The sequence below is a fragment of the Epinephelus lanceolatus genome, chromosome 16 (genome assembly GCF_041903045.1).
Source record: "Epinephelus lanceolatus isolate andai-2023 chromosome 16, ASM4190304v1, whole genome shotgun sequence".
Taxonomy (NCBI): Eukaryota; Metazoa; Chordata; class Actinopteri; order Perciformes; family Serranidae; genus Epinephelus; species Epinephelus lanceolatus.
Window position 1 is genome coordinate 34,713,107 of NC_135749.1, and position 16,376 is coordinate 34,729,482.

At 40.1% G+C, this 16,376-nt stretch overlaps 1 protein-coding gene across 2 annotated transcripts in view; it reads right to left on the reverse strand.

The window, feature by feature from the left end:
• The window catches only part of LOC117263687 (glutamate receptor ionotropic, kainate 5-like), a 417,373-nt gene that overhangs the window by 106,058 nt on the left and 294,939 nt on the right, over positions 1–16,376 (reverse strand). For both annotated transcript variants that reach the window (XM_033637282.2, XM_033637280.2), the window contains exons 8-9: positions 15,433–15,486; positions 5,817–5,978 (exon numbers count right to left, since the gene is read on the reverse strand). In XM_033637282.2, coding sequence (XP_033493173.2) covers positions 5,817–5,978; positions 15,433–15,486 — 216 coding nt within the window. The remainder of the gene's footprint in view (positions 1–5,816; positions 5,979–15,432; positions 15,487–16,376) is intronic.

The following is a 16,376-nucleotide window of genomic DNA, read 5'->3' on the forward strand; positions in this document are numbered from 1 at the left end:
CTGCTAACATTAGCCTACAGCGCACCACTGGTGGCCTGGTAATTAAGCATTGTTCTTTTTTTTTTTAATGGCTTGTTTGATCGATTGATAGCCTGAAACGTAAGTTGTGAAAAAATTGCAAGCATCCATGCTCTTCTATCTCCATCAGATAAATGATGAATGTCATTGTGATAATACTACTGTTGCCATAGTCATGTCTGTTTATGTAAACATCATTGATGACTACTGATAATGTATAAGAGTCTTGAAGGGTATTCCCATTTCACAGGGGAATATTCAACTACTACAGCTTGTAACTTTGTTCTGAGGGGCAAAGGGAAACTCAAAAATGAGAGTTAGGGGTGAAATTAAGAAATGGGACTGCACGCAGTTAGTTGACACATGAACCATCTGTTAACCAACAATAGCTGGAAATGGTGATTGCAAAAAGCATGACATGAATCCTGTGAAGCTATATAATATTGACTCTGCCTTTAGCTCTGGTTTGGTCTCCACCACCTTTTTCTGACCTGGAGCTAAAGAGGCTAAAAAGCTCTGTTGACCTGCAGAGTTGGTGACTTTTCTCTGTCATTTGATGTTATATTGTTCATACAAACACCGAGCCCTGCACACACAATAGAAAAATGTGTTTGTTTGTTTGTTTGTTTGTTCACGCTCCTGCAGGCGAAGGCGTCGGGGAACGATAGCTGAAAAAAAAAAGTGAAGTGCTTCTGCTATCAGCGGCATTCGGTGTGCGCCTCGTACGGCTCAGTGATCCTATCAGAGTCTGACGTTCTGGTCTGTTTGGTCAGTTGTCAGTCAAACTGACACTCTGAGGGAATCAGACAAATTGTATGGAGGCAGAGCTGCACAGTCTGTCGACGGCTGATAAAAAAGATGGATGTATGACTGAGTGTGATTGAAGTTCTCTCTGAGTTGATAGTTTCAGGGCTGGATGACGATAACTAATTACAGTTTGGAGAGAGAAAGATAGAAAAGGGAAGACTGAGACGGAAAGTGAAAAATAATTGCTGTCTGTCTGGTCCTGCAGCTGCTTCCTCTAGTTCACATATGAACCTTCTTTGACTAACATGCTGTGACATAAGGTTTGGTACTTACATTAATATTTAAATTCATCGCCTGCTCAATGAGTAAATTTAAAAAAAAAAAAAAAAAAAGAACTTTGTAACTTTAAACTTGGTGTTGCCTCTTAGGGTCATTTGTTAAATTTAGTGTTAAGCTACTCTGTAATGGTTCAGGCTATCAACTCAGATCACTCGGTTTAAGTTGGGAAAAGATGTTGCTCTTTGTCAAATATGGAAAAGGTCAATGCTAATTTGAAAAATGAGACATGACATGTTTGCTTTTTCAATATTTTGCCAACCCAACCTAACTTGAAAACTGGGGAAGGCTGGAATCTGGAAAAGGCAAAAAAAGGCAGAATTTGAAAATACACCCTCCTCCTAGCCTGATGAGACCATCTTGATGACGAGAGCTCAATATTCTGTTTCCCTCTCTCTATCAGTTTGGACTTGGTGCTGCTCCAAACACTTTCAGCGGGCAGTAGTACTCACCTTAACAGACAAACTCCTTCAGCCAATCAGCACAACAAAATACAGGTGAACATCTTTGTGACAAATGGAGCCATTTGATAAATCAAGCTTTTGCCAAATCCCGTTGGTAGAACATCTTTTCTCATTTTTTCATCTTTTCTTTTCGTGCATACTCTTGTTCTTATTTAACAACTTCACTTATTGCTGTGTTTACTATGGAGTGGGAGCCACCATCACTGTTATGCAAGTTGCGGCTGTCACTTTATGTCATCAACTGAAACACAGGCCCTGATTGGCTGCTTTCATTGTCAATTACAGTGGGGGTCCCTGATTGGCCCCTATTGGATTTTATTTCATAGAAAGTGTTTGGGTTGACAGTAAGTCCAGACTGATACAAAGAGTGAACCAGAAGTTTGAGCACACATCATTGGGATGGTCTTACTAGACTACCCTGCTCCTGCAGCTCTCCCCTCCCCTCTTAGCCCCTGCCACCAGACTAACATGGGCATATCCATATGCTTCATACAATAACTCAGTATTTTCCATACATTGATTTATTCACGAAACACCAAAAAATCCATGTGGATAACTCATCAGAATGTCCCTTATAAATCATGATCAAGATCCTCAAGATAAACCACAAACCTTATTGTGAGCATGGACTATATAAAGTAAAGGTCACAGCCACCGTGAAATCACCTATTGGTTTGGGGACTCCGGTTTTGAAGCCAAGTTCGGCAGAAGTGACCATATTTAGGCAAGAGGCTAGCGCTGTGGGGAAGCAAGGGGTGGATCTGACTGAGAGGCCGAGGACCCTATCTGCTTATAGCCAGTCACTCAAAGCAACAACATTTAAACAGGTGAGTTACAGTATATAAAAATTTGTCCCCCATCCAGACGCTTTACGTTTATTTCTGATGTAAAATTGTCTCATTTTTCAAACCAGCCTCAAGTGGCCATTAGAGGAACTACAGTTTTTGGCACTTGAATTCATTTTTCAGCCCTGGAGATTGCTGCTTGGTTGTGAGTAGGTTCACGTTGGAACTTTTTTTCTTTGTACCAAACTACACCCACAAAAGACAGCATGCATCTACTCATGGACGCGAGGCTCATGCTCTTGAGACGTAAACATTAATGGGATCCTCCTCGGCTGAGCTGTAACACTAGCTAGCTCAGTGGTGCTAGATGAGCTAGCAGTAGGATTGACAGAAAAAGCTTGAGAACCACCAGCATAAATAGGGACTCCACAACAGGCTGAGACAAAATCGAAGGCACTAACTAAAATTTAGGGATACATTTACTGCTTAATTTTTTTATAGTCATTTTCTCATAATGATAAAATAAATAAATACATAAAGTAAGACCACTCCTACATCATGGTTTGTTCAAATGTTTTTTTCATGTCATTCTGTGCCAGCAGCCATTTCAGACTGAAACTCTTCATCTACTGCTCATCAAGTAATGACCATAATCATCACAATAATAATAAAGTTCATTACAATCAAAGCAACCATATTTATGGCTCTTTTCAACTCCTTCAAGCACCTTAAGTGAATAAATATGAGTAATAATAAATCCCCAGGGGATGTTTTCTGCCGTGATGGTGGCGTATGCAGTGATTGAGACAAACTCTATTGTCATTACTATTATCTTTATTAGAGCTGTCTGCTCAAGCTTTATGTTCCGGGTGATAACAGAGCTGCAAATGAGACAAACAGCTCTGAGGAGATTGATTTGTCCTGATGGTCCGTTCATTATGAAGGAGCATTAAGAAACAGAGACAAAGACCAGTGGAAGAGTGGGGAAAGAAAAGGCATTACTACAACTGCACAACATGCAATCAAACCAGAATCTAAGACAGATAGAACCAATGTTTTTTTCCTATTTGATTTTATGTCATTTTGTTTTATTTTATTATGAAATGTAGGATGCAGTTTTTTGACCCACACTAGCAGTGGTAGAAGACGTATCTGGATTCATTGGATCTGGATACTGGATACTGGATACGTCTGGATACATTAGTTAAGTAATTCCTTGAGATAGCGGCCGAGGAGGGGGAGTTGCAGCCATTTTTGACTCTAGTCTGTTAATCAGCCCTAAAGCTAAACTAGATTATAATTCCTTTGAAAGTCTTGTCCTTAGTCTTTTACATCCGACCTGGAAAACCTCGCAGCCACTTTTATTTGTTATAGTGTACCGTGCTCCTGGCCCGTATTCTGAATTTTTTCTGAATTCTCAAAGTTTATATCCAGTTTCGTTCTTAAATCAGATAAAGTTATTATTGTTGGCGATTTCATGTTGACGTTAATGATGACTGCCTTGCTATTGCGTTTATCAGATTATTGGACTCCACTGGTTTCAGTCAGGGTGTACATGAACCCACTCACTGTTTTAACCACACCCTCGATCTAGTCCTGACGTATGGAATTGAAATTGAAAACTTACTAGTTTTTCCACAGAATCCCTCTCTATCAGATCACTACTGAATAACTTTTGATTTCTCTCCATTTGATTACACACCACTCAGCAACAGTTAATATACTAGGTCCTTATCAGATAGTGCTGTAGCAAAATTTAAGGAAATTATTCCATTGGCTTTAAATTTAATACCATGTCCCTCTGTAACTGAGGTTTCCCGTACTGACTTTAAACTCTCCCAAATTGATTATCTTGTCAGTAGCGCTGCAGGCTCGCTGTGAACAACACTCGACTCGGTAGCACCTCTTAAAAAGAAGTTAACAAAGAAAGTTCGCTCCTTGGTACAACTCCCAAACCCGAAAATGAAAACAAATATCATTTGTATAATCATTTGGTCTGCAAAGACAGTCTCAAAATGTATAGGAGGGCCCTCGGCAATGTCAGAGCAAACTATTACTCAGCATTAATAGAAGAAAACAAGAATAACCCCAGGTTTCTTTTCAGCACTGTAGCCAGGCTGACTGAGAGTCACAGCTCTATTGAGCCTTGTATTCCTTTAGCCCTTAGCAGTAATGATTTTATGAGCTTTTTTTAATGACAAAATTCTAACTATTAGAGGCAAAATTCATGACCTCATGTCCTCAGACAGTACCTATCTAACCTCAAACACAGCTGTAAGACCTAATATATATTTAGATAGCTTGACACCAGATTTCTCTTCAACAATTGACCTTAATGATTTCTTCAACCAGGTCATCAACCTGTCTCTTAGACCCCATCCCAACTAGGCAGACTTACCTTTAGTTAACACCTACATATTAGATATGATCAATATATCTTTATTAACAGGCTATGTACCACACTCCTTTAAGGTAGCTGTAATTAAACCTCTCCTTAAAAAGCCCACCCTGGATCCAGAGGTGTTAGCCAACTATAGACCAATATCTAATCTTCCCTTTTCTTTCAAAGATCCTTGAGAAAGTAGTCGCAGACCAGCTGTGTGATTTTCTCCATGATAATAATTTATTTGAGGAATTTCAGTCAGGATTTAGAGTGCACCATAGCACAGAGACAGCACTGGTAAAAATTACAAATGATCTCATCTCTGCAATTGTTTTATTAGATTTTAGTGCCACATTTGACACAATTGACCATCAAATTCTACTACAGAGACTGGAACATTTAATTGGCCTTAAAGTTTCTGCACTACGCTGGTTTAAATCTTATTTATCCGATCGATTTCAGTTCGTTCATGTTCACGATGAATCATCTTCACATATTTAAGTTTGTTTTGGAGTTCCACAAGGTTCTATGCTTGGACCAATTCTATTCACTTTATATATGCTTCCCTTGGCTAACATCATTAGAAATCACTAGATTCACACTTCCTTCTGCCTAATAATACAGTAACTTGCTCAGGAATTCTGGAAAGAGACATTGCTGTTGAGTTTTTCAAATGTATTTTTATTTTATTTATTTATTTTTTTTTTTTGGGACTTTGAGCACTGCAAGCTGAGTGCCATCCAGTTCCTTTATATTGGGGAGAAAGCAGACATCTCTACAGCCGGAATCTCCAACACTCGGCAACTCACACCAGAATAATCTAGATTCATAAATAACACTACACGCGATGGGCGGGAAAGGTAGTTTTTGATTTCAGGGTGAACTGTCCCTTTAAAGAACATTTCAGTCCCCTCAGCTGCTCTCAAGTTTGGTAGCTGATTTAAAAACAAAACTAAATGGTTGGTGATACTTCACGATTTTGAACCCTCAGCCTCATTAATAAATAGCCTCATTTTAAAAAAAAACTTTTTTGGTTAAAGATAGGCTTTACTCTCCGACTCTGTGAATACATGTATGTCTCACCGCTGGTCCTGGGTACGGGCTGATATCGCAGCCTTCCCTCCAGGACAAATTGAGGCTCCGGATGAACTCCAGGTAGAAGGGATGGCTGCTGTTCAGCATTGAGAAGCCCAGAATGTTGGACTGATCGCCCACCACATCATCCAGCCGCAGCAGAGGGAAGTCCTAAAGACAGAGAGAGAGAGAGACATCAGAGGGAGAATAAGGGGAAAAAAGCTACATCCTCTGTCTGTCTTATGTGATGTATGTTATCAATTTGTTGGAGTTGTGAGCTGCAGAATCAACAAGCCTTTAAGATCACAGTGGGAAGGAAATTTGAGACAAGTGAAGGATGAAAGAAAAGCAGAAGGAAGAAGGGGACAGAAACAAACAAAGGACTTGATTGGGATTTTCTTTTGTAGGCTGCACAACGTCAAGTTCAACTTTAAAATTCAGAGCAGGCTTACAGAGAGAAAAAAGTTTTTTTTTAAAAAAAAAAAAAAAAAGATGGACATCAAACACTGGGGACTTTCAAAGAACTTCAAATAGTCCTTGAAGGCAAGTTGGTGTCATGCTGAGCTCTGCTGCTGAAACAAACCAGAATCAAACTGTTGCTCAGCCCTTGGAGGGTTTGTGTTTGCTCTGAAACAGATGCCGGCAATGAAACATTTAGCTTCAGCTATGAAGTGCAGAGAACGCAGACAAAGTTCTGTTTAAAACAGACACTACAACCTGCACATACAGACAGAAGAGATGAGTTCACCTATGGGTTTCACCTTGTAAAAAACAGAGAGTCTGAATTTACAGCCATGTGAGCAGCCCCGTGAGGCTGTACTTTGGTTCAGCATGCTAACATGCTCCCACTGACAATGTTCACTTGCTAAACAGGATCTAACTCTTGTACAGACATTTTTATTTCCTATTCTACCTTTGCAAACAACTCTTTGCAGTACATACCTACTGGAAACAGTTTGAAACAGTCAAAGTACATACCTACTACTTTACCGACTCTTTACACTGAAACTACTTGATTGAACGTCTGCTCAGAAATGTGTGGGTGTTTACAATTGAATGAATAGGTGTTATCAGTGGTTATCATAGACTGTATGATAATAATGGACATGGCCACAGTGATGTCACACACTGGGTTGTGGACTCCCATTCTGAAGCCTCAAGTCTGGCATTTTGGCCTTCACCATCATGGCTTTTTGGAGCCAGAAGTGACATATTTGGACAAGAGTGTGGAGATAACACTAGCTGCTAGCATAGTTAGCTTGGTAATGCTAATGCTAATTTTTGCTAACACAAAACAGGCTTAAAACCATTCAAACAAAAAATACTTTCTAGGAAACAGAGAACATCAGATTCCTTATAGGGTCTTTTAATTTAACCAAACACTGAACTAGACTTTGTAAAGCAACCAAAACTTTGCAATTAACTTGCCAACCCAGTCTCACTCCGAAGTCGTCAAATACCAGCACTTGGTCAGTGACTTCCCGCATCACACACCAAAAAAAAGCTGTCCTTTAACATTGGCATGATAAGTGGCCATTCATGGTTATTGTTAAACGACACCTGGCAGCGTCAGGTAGAAATACTGTGGGACCACAAACAAAACTAAGGCAGCGTAAGTCCAAGTAAGGCTGGCAGGAAGGGTGGTGGATTGGTTCAACAACCACTGACTTTCACCTGGGAGGATGGTGTTTGCTTCCCGTATTAATGTAAAGCCAAACCCTGCTCTTGTTTCCTAAACCCAGTTGTTGCCTTAATGTGACTATGTGTGTTTGCTGTAAAAGGAAAAAAACATAGCATGTTTATTTTGAAAGAGACTGTATGCAAACTGTATATTTCCTGTATGTCCTGATGTCAAGTAATGACAATCATTTTATACGTTGATAACGGCGTTCTGAACCTACTTCTAACCAATGCAGTATGAGGCTGACAACCACTAATAATGTCCATTCAGTTGAGTGCTAACATTAAAATGGGTGGTACAAACTGCACTTTATTAATACCATCTCTGCTCACTCCTCTGTTGAGTTTGTTAAACCTGTTAGGGTCTGACAAACTTTCACCTTAATACAGGTCTGATCAGGGCTTTTCAGGGTGTTATTGGCTCTCTTATCCCATAGTTTTGACCTTTTTGATGATTCTTTGGTACAAATAGAAATTTTCCTCATGGTGGTGATAGAGAAAAGGTCACGGAATAAGTAAAAACCTTGTGATTTACTGTCCAGCTAATTTCACAGAAACCTACCACCGATATCACCGATAGCACTTAATTTCCTTTACACTGAACAGTTCTTTGCACAATTGCTTTGGTGGTGTATTTGTTTTTGCTCTGAATACAGAGGGCTGTCTGGGACATGGAGATGGGAAACAGGTCACTTTGTTCTTGTTCATGTCATTTTCACTGTTGTTTCTTTTCCCTTTTGATTTGGTAAAGGAGAAAAAGAGAAATTCAGCAAGTAGTTTGTCGACATGTCTCACTCTTGACCAGAGTGTTGGATGGACGAACTGCCACCATCATCATTTGGCTGCAAGTCAAGCGTGGTTAAAAATATTCTGGCACAGATTCTATCCGGTCTGCAGAAACTGTCTGTAGAGGGTATGTGGTGTTGGAGAGGAGAGTTGCTTTTTAATTCACCATCGAGGTCCAAAGCCCAGAGCTTTAGTCACACATCCAAGAAGTATTCAGACCGTGGAACCTTTTCTGACCAGCTGTTTAGGACAACTGCTAACCTGTGTGTAAGGTTAATTTCCTTTTCCCCTGAATCCCTCTGACACTTATTTACTTAACCACATCCCAGCCTGTCGGGAAGCGGCTGCTGCTGCTTTTGTTGTTGTTGCCGCTGGTGTGGTTGACAGTTGCCAAATCAATTCCAGCTACAGCCAAGTACACAGTCAGACTGTGGGCCTGCCAGCCGTGACAAAGAGCAGTTGGCTGGAGGAGTCGCGGCGACGAGGCCAGCACTGCTGAGGGAGGAAACACTGCGACAGTATCCCAGAAGGACACTGGTGATGCTGTGACTGCAGCACAATTCAGACGGGACGCCCATTTAGAAACAAGCTGGTTTTCAGCAGACGATGAGAGCGGGACAAGGTCAGAGCTCCCTGAAGAAAGGATGTGACAGTGTCTGTCTCAGATTTGTGTGGGTTTCAAAGAGCAATAAGTAAGATTTAGATTTTTCCTGCCCTTTTCAGGAGAACATGGCCATCATATATCTGCAGGGGTTGGATAAGATTATTAATCAATATCTGTGACTCACTGATTGCTTCATCCAGAGTTTAGAGAACTCTGGTTTCTGAAACTCACCTCCTGGCTTGTAGTCAGTCTGGAACATAGTATTTGTGACAGGCCTTTAATTCGTTCCAAAAAATAGGCTTTGAATAACAAATCAATTATGAATCATCTGATTTAGCTCAGACAGATAGTGCTTCAAAAAGAGACAGTTAAGACACTCGTTTTACAGCATCCGAGGATGACAGCACCTGCCATACTGACTCACCACCACTTTGTCCTGTTAATATATTAATATTTGCAACTTGGATTAATGTTTATGAAAATCCCTGATTCTTTTGATCAGTGCAGTGGACCTGTACAGACCAGTGGAATATGAATAACTTACCCTGTTGTTGAGGAACCAACACATATTCAAAGTTTATTACCACTTCAGAGGTAATGTGTCACCACTTTTTTTTTGTCTCTCCTGTTTACCATGCCAGTAAATGTGAATTAATTATTTTGTGGCGCTAATGGTTTCAGTAAAATAAACTGAAACCTTGAATTGTGGAGAATCTAATTAAGCCAAAGATGTGTAGCATCTCCAAACTGACAAAAGTTTTTATATGTATGTGCAATCTAAACAGCTAACTAATATTAGCTGAGGTGGGTAGTCAACATTCCGGTTTTTACATCCAAAGAATTTCTATGAAAAAGAACTGCTTGGCAACCAGACCAGGCGTCTAATTGACACAGGCGTTTATTGTCAAAATGTGTGGCCACAACAGGCTAGTAAAAGGGACTGGACATTTAATTGGGACTAAGCTTTTAATTAAAGTTTTATGGTAGGCTAGTCGCTCACCTCATCTCTGGGGTTGGGTCTTACGAGTTAAAACGAATTTGATTGGCACCTTTTGGATCTATTATGTGGGAGGAATCATGAAAGAAACCACCAAGAGACACATTCTCCAGTTTTTTCTTTTAAATAATCTGTAACATTACTTCTAAACTTGTAAAGTCAAGTTAAGGTACAATACCATTATAAAAGGTGAGACTTAAAACACTGTATGACCATTAAAGATTTTTTTTATATATTTATTGAGCCATATCATGATTAAAATCACCCTGAAAATAGTATTTTGCTAAAACAGGCTCTCCCAACCCTGGAGCTTCCGGTCACAAAATCCTTCCCCCTGCCATGTTTGTGCGGCTGCAACAAACATTGGAAACTCACCCTGATTTATTTCAAATTAATTAATTAGATGTTTCTTGTGTGGTCGAATGATAAAAGGGAGCAAAAAATGATGACACAGATTTATATTTGATTCATGATCTGGGAGTATTTATTTTAATAATTTATGTCAAAAGGTTAACTGTTCGGAATATCATGATGTCTGAAAAACAGTGAGTCTAGGTTATACCTATCAGCCAAAAAGCCATTGGAATATACAGGAGAGTACATCTACTTCCTCTTCAGTAACCTATCCATCGACCTTGTAGTACACCCACCTCATCAGCTACCGCTACATCACTGCTCTTGGGAGTCTACAGCCATGTTAGCAGCTCTGTGAGGATGAACTTTTATACTTACCTTACGCAGAATATTAGCTTCGGTGTGCTAACATGGTGGTGCAGTGGTTAGCATTGTCGCCTCACAGCGACACACCCCACTCTGGGTGCGAACCACCATGTTCACCCTGTGTCAGCGTGGGTTTTCCAGCCTCCTCCCACAGTCCAAAGACATGCAGGCTAGGCTGGTAACTCTAAATTTGCCGCAAGTGTAAATGTGAGCGTGAATCACTGTCTATCTCTATGTGTCATCCCTGTGATAGTCTGGTGATCTGTCCATGGTGTACCCAACCTCTCGCCCAAGCTGGGATAAGCTCAGGCCCCCCGTGACCCCCAACTGGATAAGCACTTACAGAAAATTAATGAATCCTAATACGGTCACAATGACAATGTTAACATGCTAATGCTTAGCAAGGTTAATGTTTATCATGGTCACCATCCTGATTTAGAATGTTAGCATGCTAATCTTTGCTAATCAGCACAAAACCATATACTGTATATAAAGATGGATGACACATCTTCACTTACCACCAAAATATTCTGGATACGGCTGCTGCCATCTTGCACGAGTGATGTCATGTGGAGCCAGACTGTGTGCAGTAACTATCACTAGGGTGTGGAATTCCCGCCCAAACACCCATCTGACCAATAGGCAGCAGTGCGATTGATCGCAAACACCCATTGGCGCACAGAGCTGTCAATCATAATGTCGAACCCCCTTTTCATAGCATCAAAGAACAAGTCAAAACCAAACTTATCAGAAAAACAAACAACTGAACATAAATCAGAGTGATAAGAACTGCTCAAAATGACATACACCATCTCTGGGAAAAACTTATTTGACATGTACTCTGATCTTTTAGTTTGGCCCATGTCCCATCTGCCAATATGGAGAAGGTAGGCTTTATGACCTATACTGCAGCCAGCCACCAGATGGTGATCCAGATATTTTGGCTTCACGTTTGGGGAGCTGTCATGTTGTCTATTTTTATATACTGTACATATAGCTACAGCTGAGGCTGATGGGAATGGCATTAGTTCTGCAGGTATTTGAACATGAGTTGAAGTTATGGACATATTAATATGTTGATCAGATGATGGTGCTACATGTGATGTAAATAATCAAAACCAAAGTGGTGGAGCAGCTGACAAACAGACCAACATATGGGACCTGACGGGACGCCATCATGCAAATAATTAAAGGAGGTCCAGATGGCATCACTCTGGAGAAAATGTGTAGTCAATTAGTTGGAATTTAATGAACTTAATCTAATGTTTGCTTTGACCCTCATTAGAACAGCTAATAATCATACATGGGAGCCACATTTTCTGTCAGCCTCAGTGTCTGCAGAGAGCACTAAGAACTGAGCCAGTCAAAACCAGTCATGAAATGAGCCGTTAAACCAAAACTAAGAGCTCAAAGAGGCTAAAAACTTCAACTGACACTTTGCTAAATCTGGTCACTTGAACACAGGCTGGACGATCATAGCATAGCACTGGCCAGCTTTGACAAGGGTTGTACAGTCTTTTCAGATTTCCCTCATTTTCAGGCTGGATTTGAAGATTTTGAGCTGAACATGATGCCTGTGACAGGTGCAACAATTACACTTGTTACATGGAGAGGTTGGAAGGAGATGTGTTTTTTCTCCATTTCAAAACCCAAATCAAATCCTGATAAGTGCAGGGTGAGCTAACAAGGTAGCTAGCTACTGAAGGTACAGCCTACTACTACTTTTGTTTTTTAACTATTATTACACTGAATAAAGACCGACCCTGCTCTACAGGAACCAGTGAAGGGAAGCAGATAAACTTCACCAACTAGCTGTGTGTCATGACATTGTGTGCAGCTGAATGATTTTTGGCATCAATGCCCATCTGCTGGGGGTCAGGGTGCTGGCAGCACAGGGGAACCAAAACACTGTTTTCTGCACACAATGTGATGACATATAACTGATTCAAAATCTGTGAAATTTCCCTTTATTTTCATCGTCTTCTGTTTTGAATGCCAGATGATGTGGTGTTTCACAGTTACGCTGTCATCTAAACGTTATGCTTTAGCTTCTATCTTTATCTTTTTCACCTATTTTCATTGCTGAGTGAGTTTGATATCCTTCATGTATCTTTCAAACCAGCCCATTCTCAATCCCAACTTGTCAAATACTGCCACTTTGTCAGTCATTTTGGCGTCAGACACCAATGCAAAAAGGTACCTTTTGTGGCAGTATGATATGCCACTGAGAAGGATCAGTTTGTAATGCTGCCTGGAAAATCCCTATAGGGTGAATGAGAAGGGAGTTGGATGGGTCCAACAAACTCCAGACTTTCACTCAGTAGTCCAGTCTTCATTTCACATGTGAATGTTGAGCCAAACTACAATGTTTTTCTTAAAAACCTGAATACTTGCTTTTGTTGCACAAGGAAATAAATTTTACTGATATTGTAAGTGTATTTTGAAAAAGACAGCATCTTGCATCATGCATCTAACAAGCAGAAACTGTACATTTCCTGTGAGAACTGAAGTATATTTGAAAAGACACAATGCATTACACAAGTGTAAACTGACACGGTGCACTGGAATGTCAACAACAGACGCAGGAGGATACCCCATGTCATATTTAGATGTGAAAGTCCACTGACAAAGCAGGTTTTTTTGACAAGTTGATACTTTAGCAAGCTAACTGAGCTAACTGCCTGGATGTAAACACTTTAGTCTCTGGCATCTTATTTCCTGTATAGTTTTTCCATCTTTACCCTCAGATGTCTCATAGCCAAACAGCGGTGGTGAACTCTACATAACGTCTGGCGTCAGAAGCCTTCTCGTCTTGTCACAGTCAGCAGAGCGTGTTTAATACAAAGTTAGAGGTAGGTCAAAGACAGTGCTGCAGGTGTATGAGAGTGTGTGGAAGTGGTGAAGTAGGGGAATAATTTTACTTTTGGTTGCTATCCAGGCTTCTGCTGGAGGGGGGAGAACGGCACTTTCGCCCTTGGTTTCTGAGCACAGCGTGAAGTGCCCTTGCGAACAGCTCCGTTAAAGTCCGTGACATGACGGTGTTTAGAGATGAGGCGGAGATTGAGACGAGTTATTATCCACGCAAAGTCTCTCTGCACAAGGGCACAACACCGGATGGTAAAATTATAATGATGACAAACGGCAGCGGGAACAGTGTGCATCTCTGATGAGAGGAGAGAGGGGAGGAGAGGAGTTATGGGTAAAGAGTGCAGTGAGAGAGAAGGATGTGATCCATAAGCATCCTTAAACAAGTGAAAAGATTGGTTTAGTACTAACAAAATAACAAAGATGGTGATGGTGAGATGGAGAAACTGATGACAAAAAAATGATAGGTGATTGTGAGAAAAAAGAAAAGGAAAGGAAAGGAAAGAAAAGGAAAGGAAAGGAAAGAAAAGGACAGGAAAAGAGAAGAAAGTAGAGGAAAGGAACGGAATGCAAAAGTGGTGAAAAGTAATGTAGAAAGACATCAGAGTGGATGAAATAATTTAGGGAATGAAAAAAGGGAGATTAGATAAGCAGGAAACAGACAGAAGGAAAGAGAAAGGGAGGGGAAGGAAAAACAGGAAAAGATTTTGTCAAGGAAAATACACTAAAAAGGGAATGAGGACAGAAGGGCAGAGGAAATGAAAGGAAGAACTAAGACAGAGAGGAGGTATCAAAAAGAAAAAAAGAAAAGAAAAGAAGAGGAAGACAGAAAGAGGAATGGAGGTTGGTATATAGACAGGATTTTGAAAAGGAAAAAATGAACTGCAGAAAGAGATGAGAGTGGAGGAAATAATTTAGGGAAAGAAAAGAAGGGAGGGAAAATAGGCAGGAAAGAAACAAGGAAAAAGAAAAGATAAAGGTTATGGTATCACTGAGGAGAAAGGGATTCAGGGAAGGACAGGAAAATAGGGAGAGGGGGAGGGATTTAAAGGCAAAAGGGAGAGAGGAAATGGGAGAGGAGGTCAGGTTAAGGAGAGGAAAGGAAAAGTAATAAAGAAAGAGGAGATGTGAGAAGAAGTGTCAGGGATTAAAGAAAAACGAGAGACGACAGAAAGAGACAACACAGGGAACGTAAAAGGAAAGGACAAGGAGGGGAGGACAGGTTTTGGAAAGGAAAGGGAAGGAAAGGAAAGGAAAGGAAAGGAAAGGAAAGGAAAGGAAAGAGATGGAAGGGGGGAAGGACAAAATAAAGGAGAGAGGAAGAGATTTAGTAATGGAAAGGAAACAAAAAAGGGGGTGAGGACAAAAATAAGAGATTAAAGGAAAATGAGCAGTGAGTCAGAGAGGAGGTATAGGAAAGGAAATAATGTAAAGGGATGGTGAAGAAAAGGAAATAAAATTGTGGGGGAAGAAAAGAAAAGAGACAGGGAAATAATTAAAATGGAGGAGAAAAGAGTTACAGAATTTAGCAACGAGGGAAGGTGAGATGACTTAGGAGTGAAAAGGAAAGGAAAAAAGGGATGATGCACTTTAGGAAAGGAAAGAATAACATGATAGGAGATGAAGGAAGCCAATGGATGACAAAGAACAAAAAGTAAGGGGAATTTAAGGAGTTAAAAGAAGGTAGTATAGGAAAAAAAGGAACAAGGAAAGACATTGACAAGGAAATTAGAGAAGACGAGGGGTTTAAGAAAAGGAAAAAAGTAAATGCAATTAAGGAAATGAAAATTACATAAACAGATTCGGAGATGACAGAAATTGAGGTTTAACAGCGAAGGAAAGAAAAAAGGGAGGCATCTGTAATTGTACAAAAAAAGACGAGCACCTTCGTCTTTATGAGGAAGAATAAAAGAGGAAAAGAAGTTTAATGGATGATGAGTGCGTCATGATGACTGAAAAGACAAAGCTCTTACCATGGTGGTGAGGATGTACTTGTAGAAGGCTGACGTCATCCCCAACTCGTTTGCCTGCAGATCACCAGAAGAAGAAGAAGAAACTAATGTCAGTGCCGTGAAACAGGAAGTACAAATCTTAAAACTTTATCTAAGGAAACATGAGTCACAGTTTATTAAGAAAAAAACAAGGGAACCATCTGTTTTATATCCCTCCTCCTGCTCACTGGAGTTTGTCCTAAATTGGAGACAATTATGTCTCATCCTGACACTCTATGTTGGAGCCTTCCTGCTTCTTTAACAACATGAAACAGTGATTATGTTCCAGAATAAAACTACAGGAGCTGTCAGTGATGAAAAGCTGCTCAGAAAAGTATGGGGAGGTAATAATAAGAAGCAGAGCAACAGCTGAAAGAGCTCAGTTTGCTCTGATGTGATGAAAAAACGTCTAGACATCTATAATCGTAGTACTATAATGGTTTGGAGGTTTTGTGGTTATATGTAACCCAGACATCCAAACACTTTCAGTCAAACATAGCCGGAATTCAACAGGGATGTCTCCATGTCTTTTCACCTGCAAGCAGTACAGTGATCAGTCTGACTCTCTCCTAAGAAAGTTACTCTCAATTACCTGATATTTAGCATTGTCAGACCCATACTTGCAGTCCTCATCTGTTTCAGATGTTATCACTCAATGAAATGGACATTACTAGAGGTTATCAGTCTTATACTGTGGATATGGGTTATCCCCAGAGAAATATAGCAAGTTATGGAAGAAAATGGCAAAAGTAGCCTGCTACTTGCAAAGCTACTTTTAAAAATTATATTTTTTTACTCAATAAAGCCATAATAAATAAAAGACTAATATAAACAATAACAAAAACAGACCTATTGAAAATATTTATTTCAATTAATCAACTTTGCTACTGAAAAGCAAAGTGACTCAGAAAGTAGTGACGTTACTA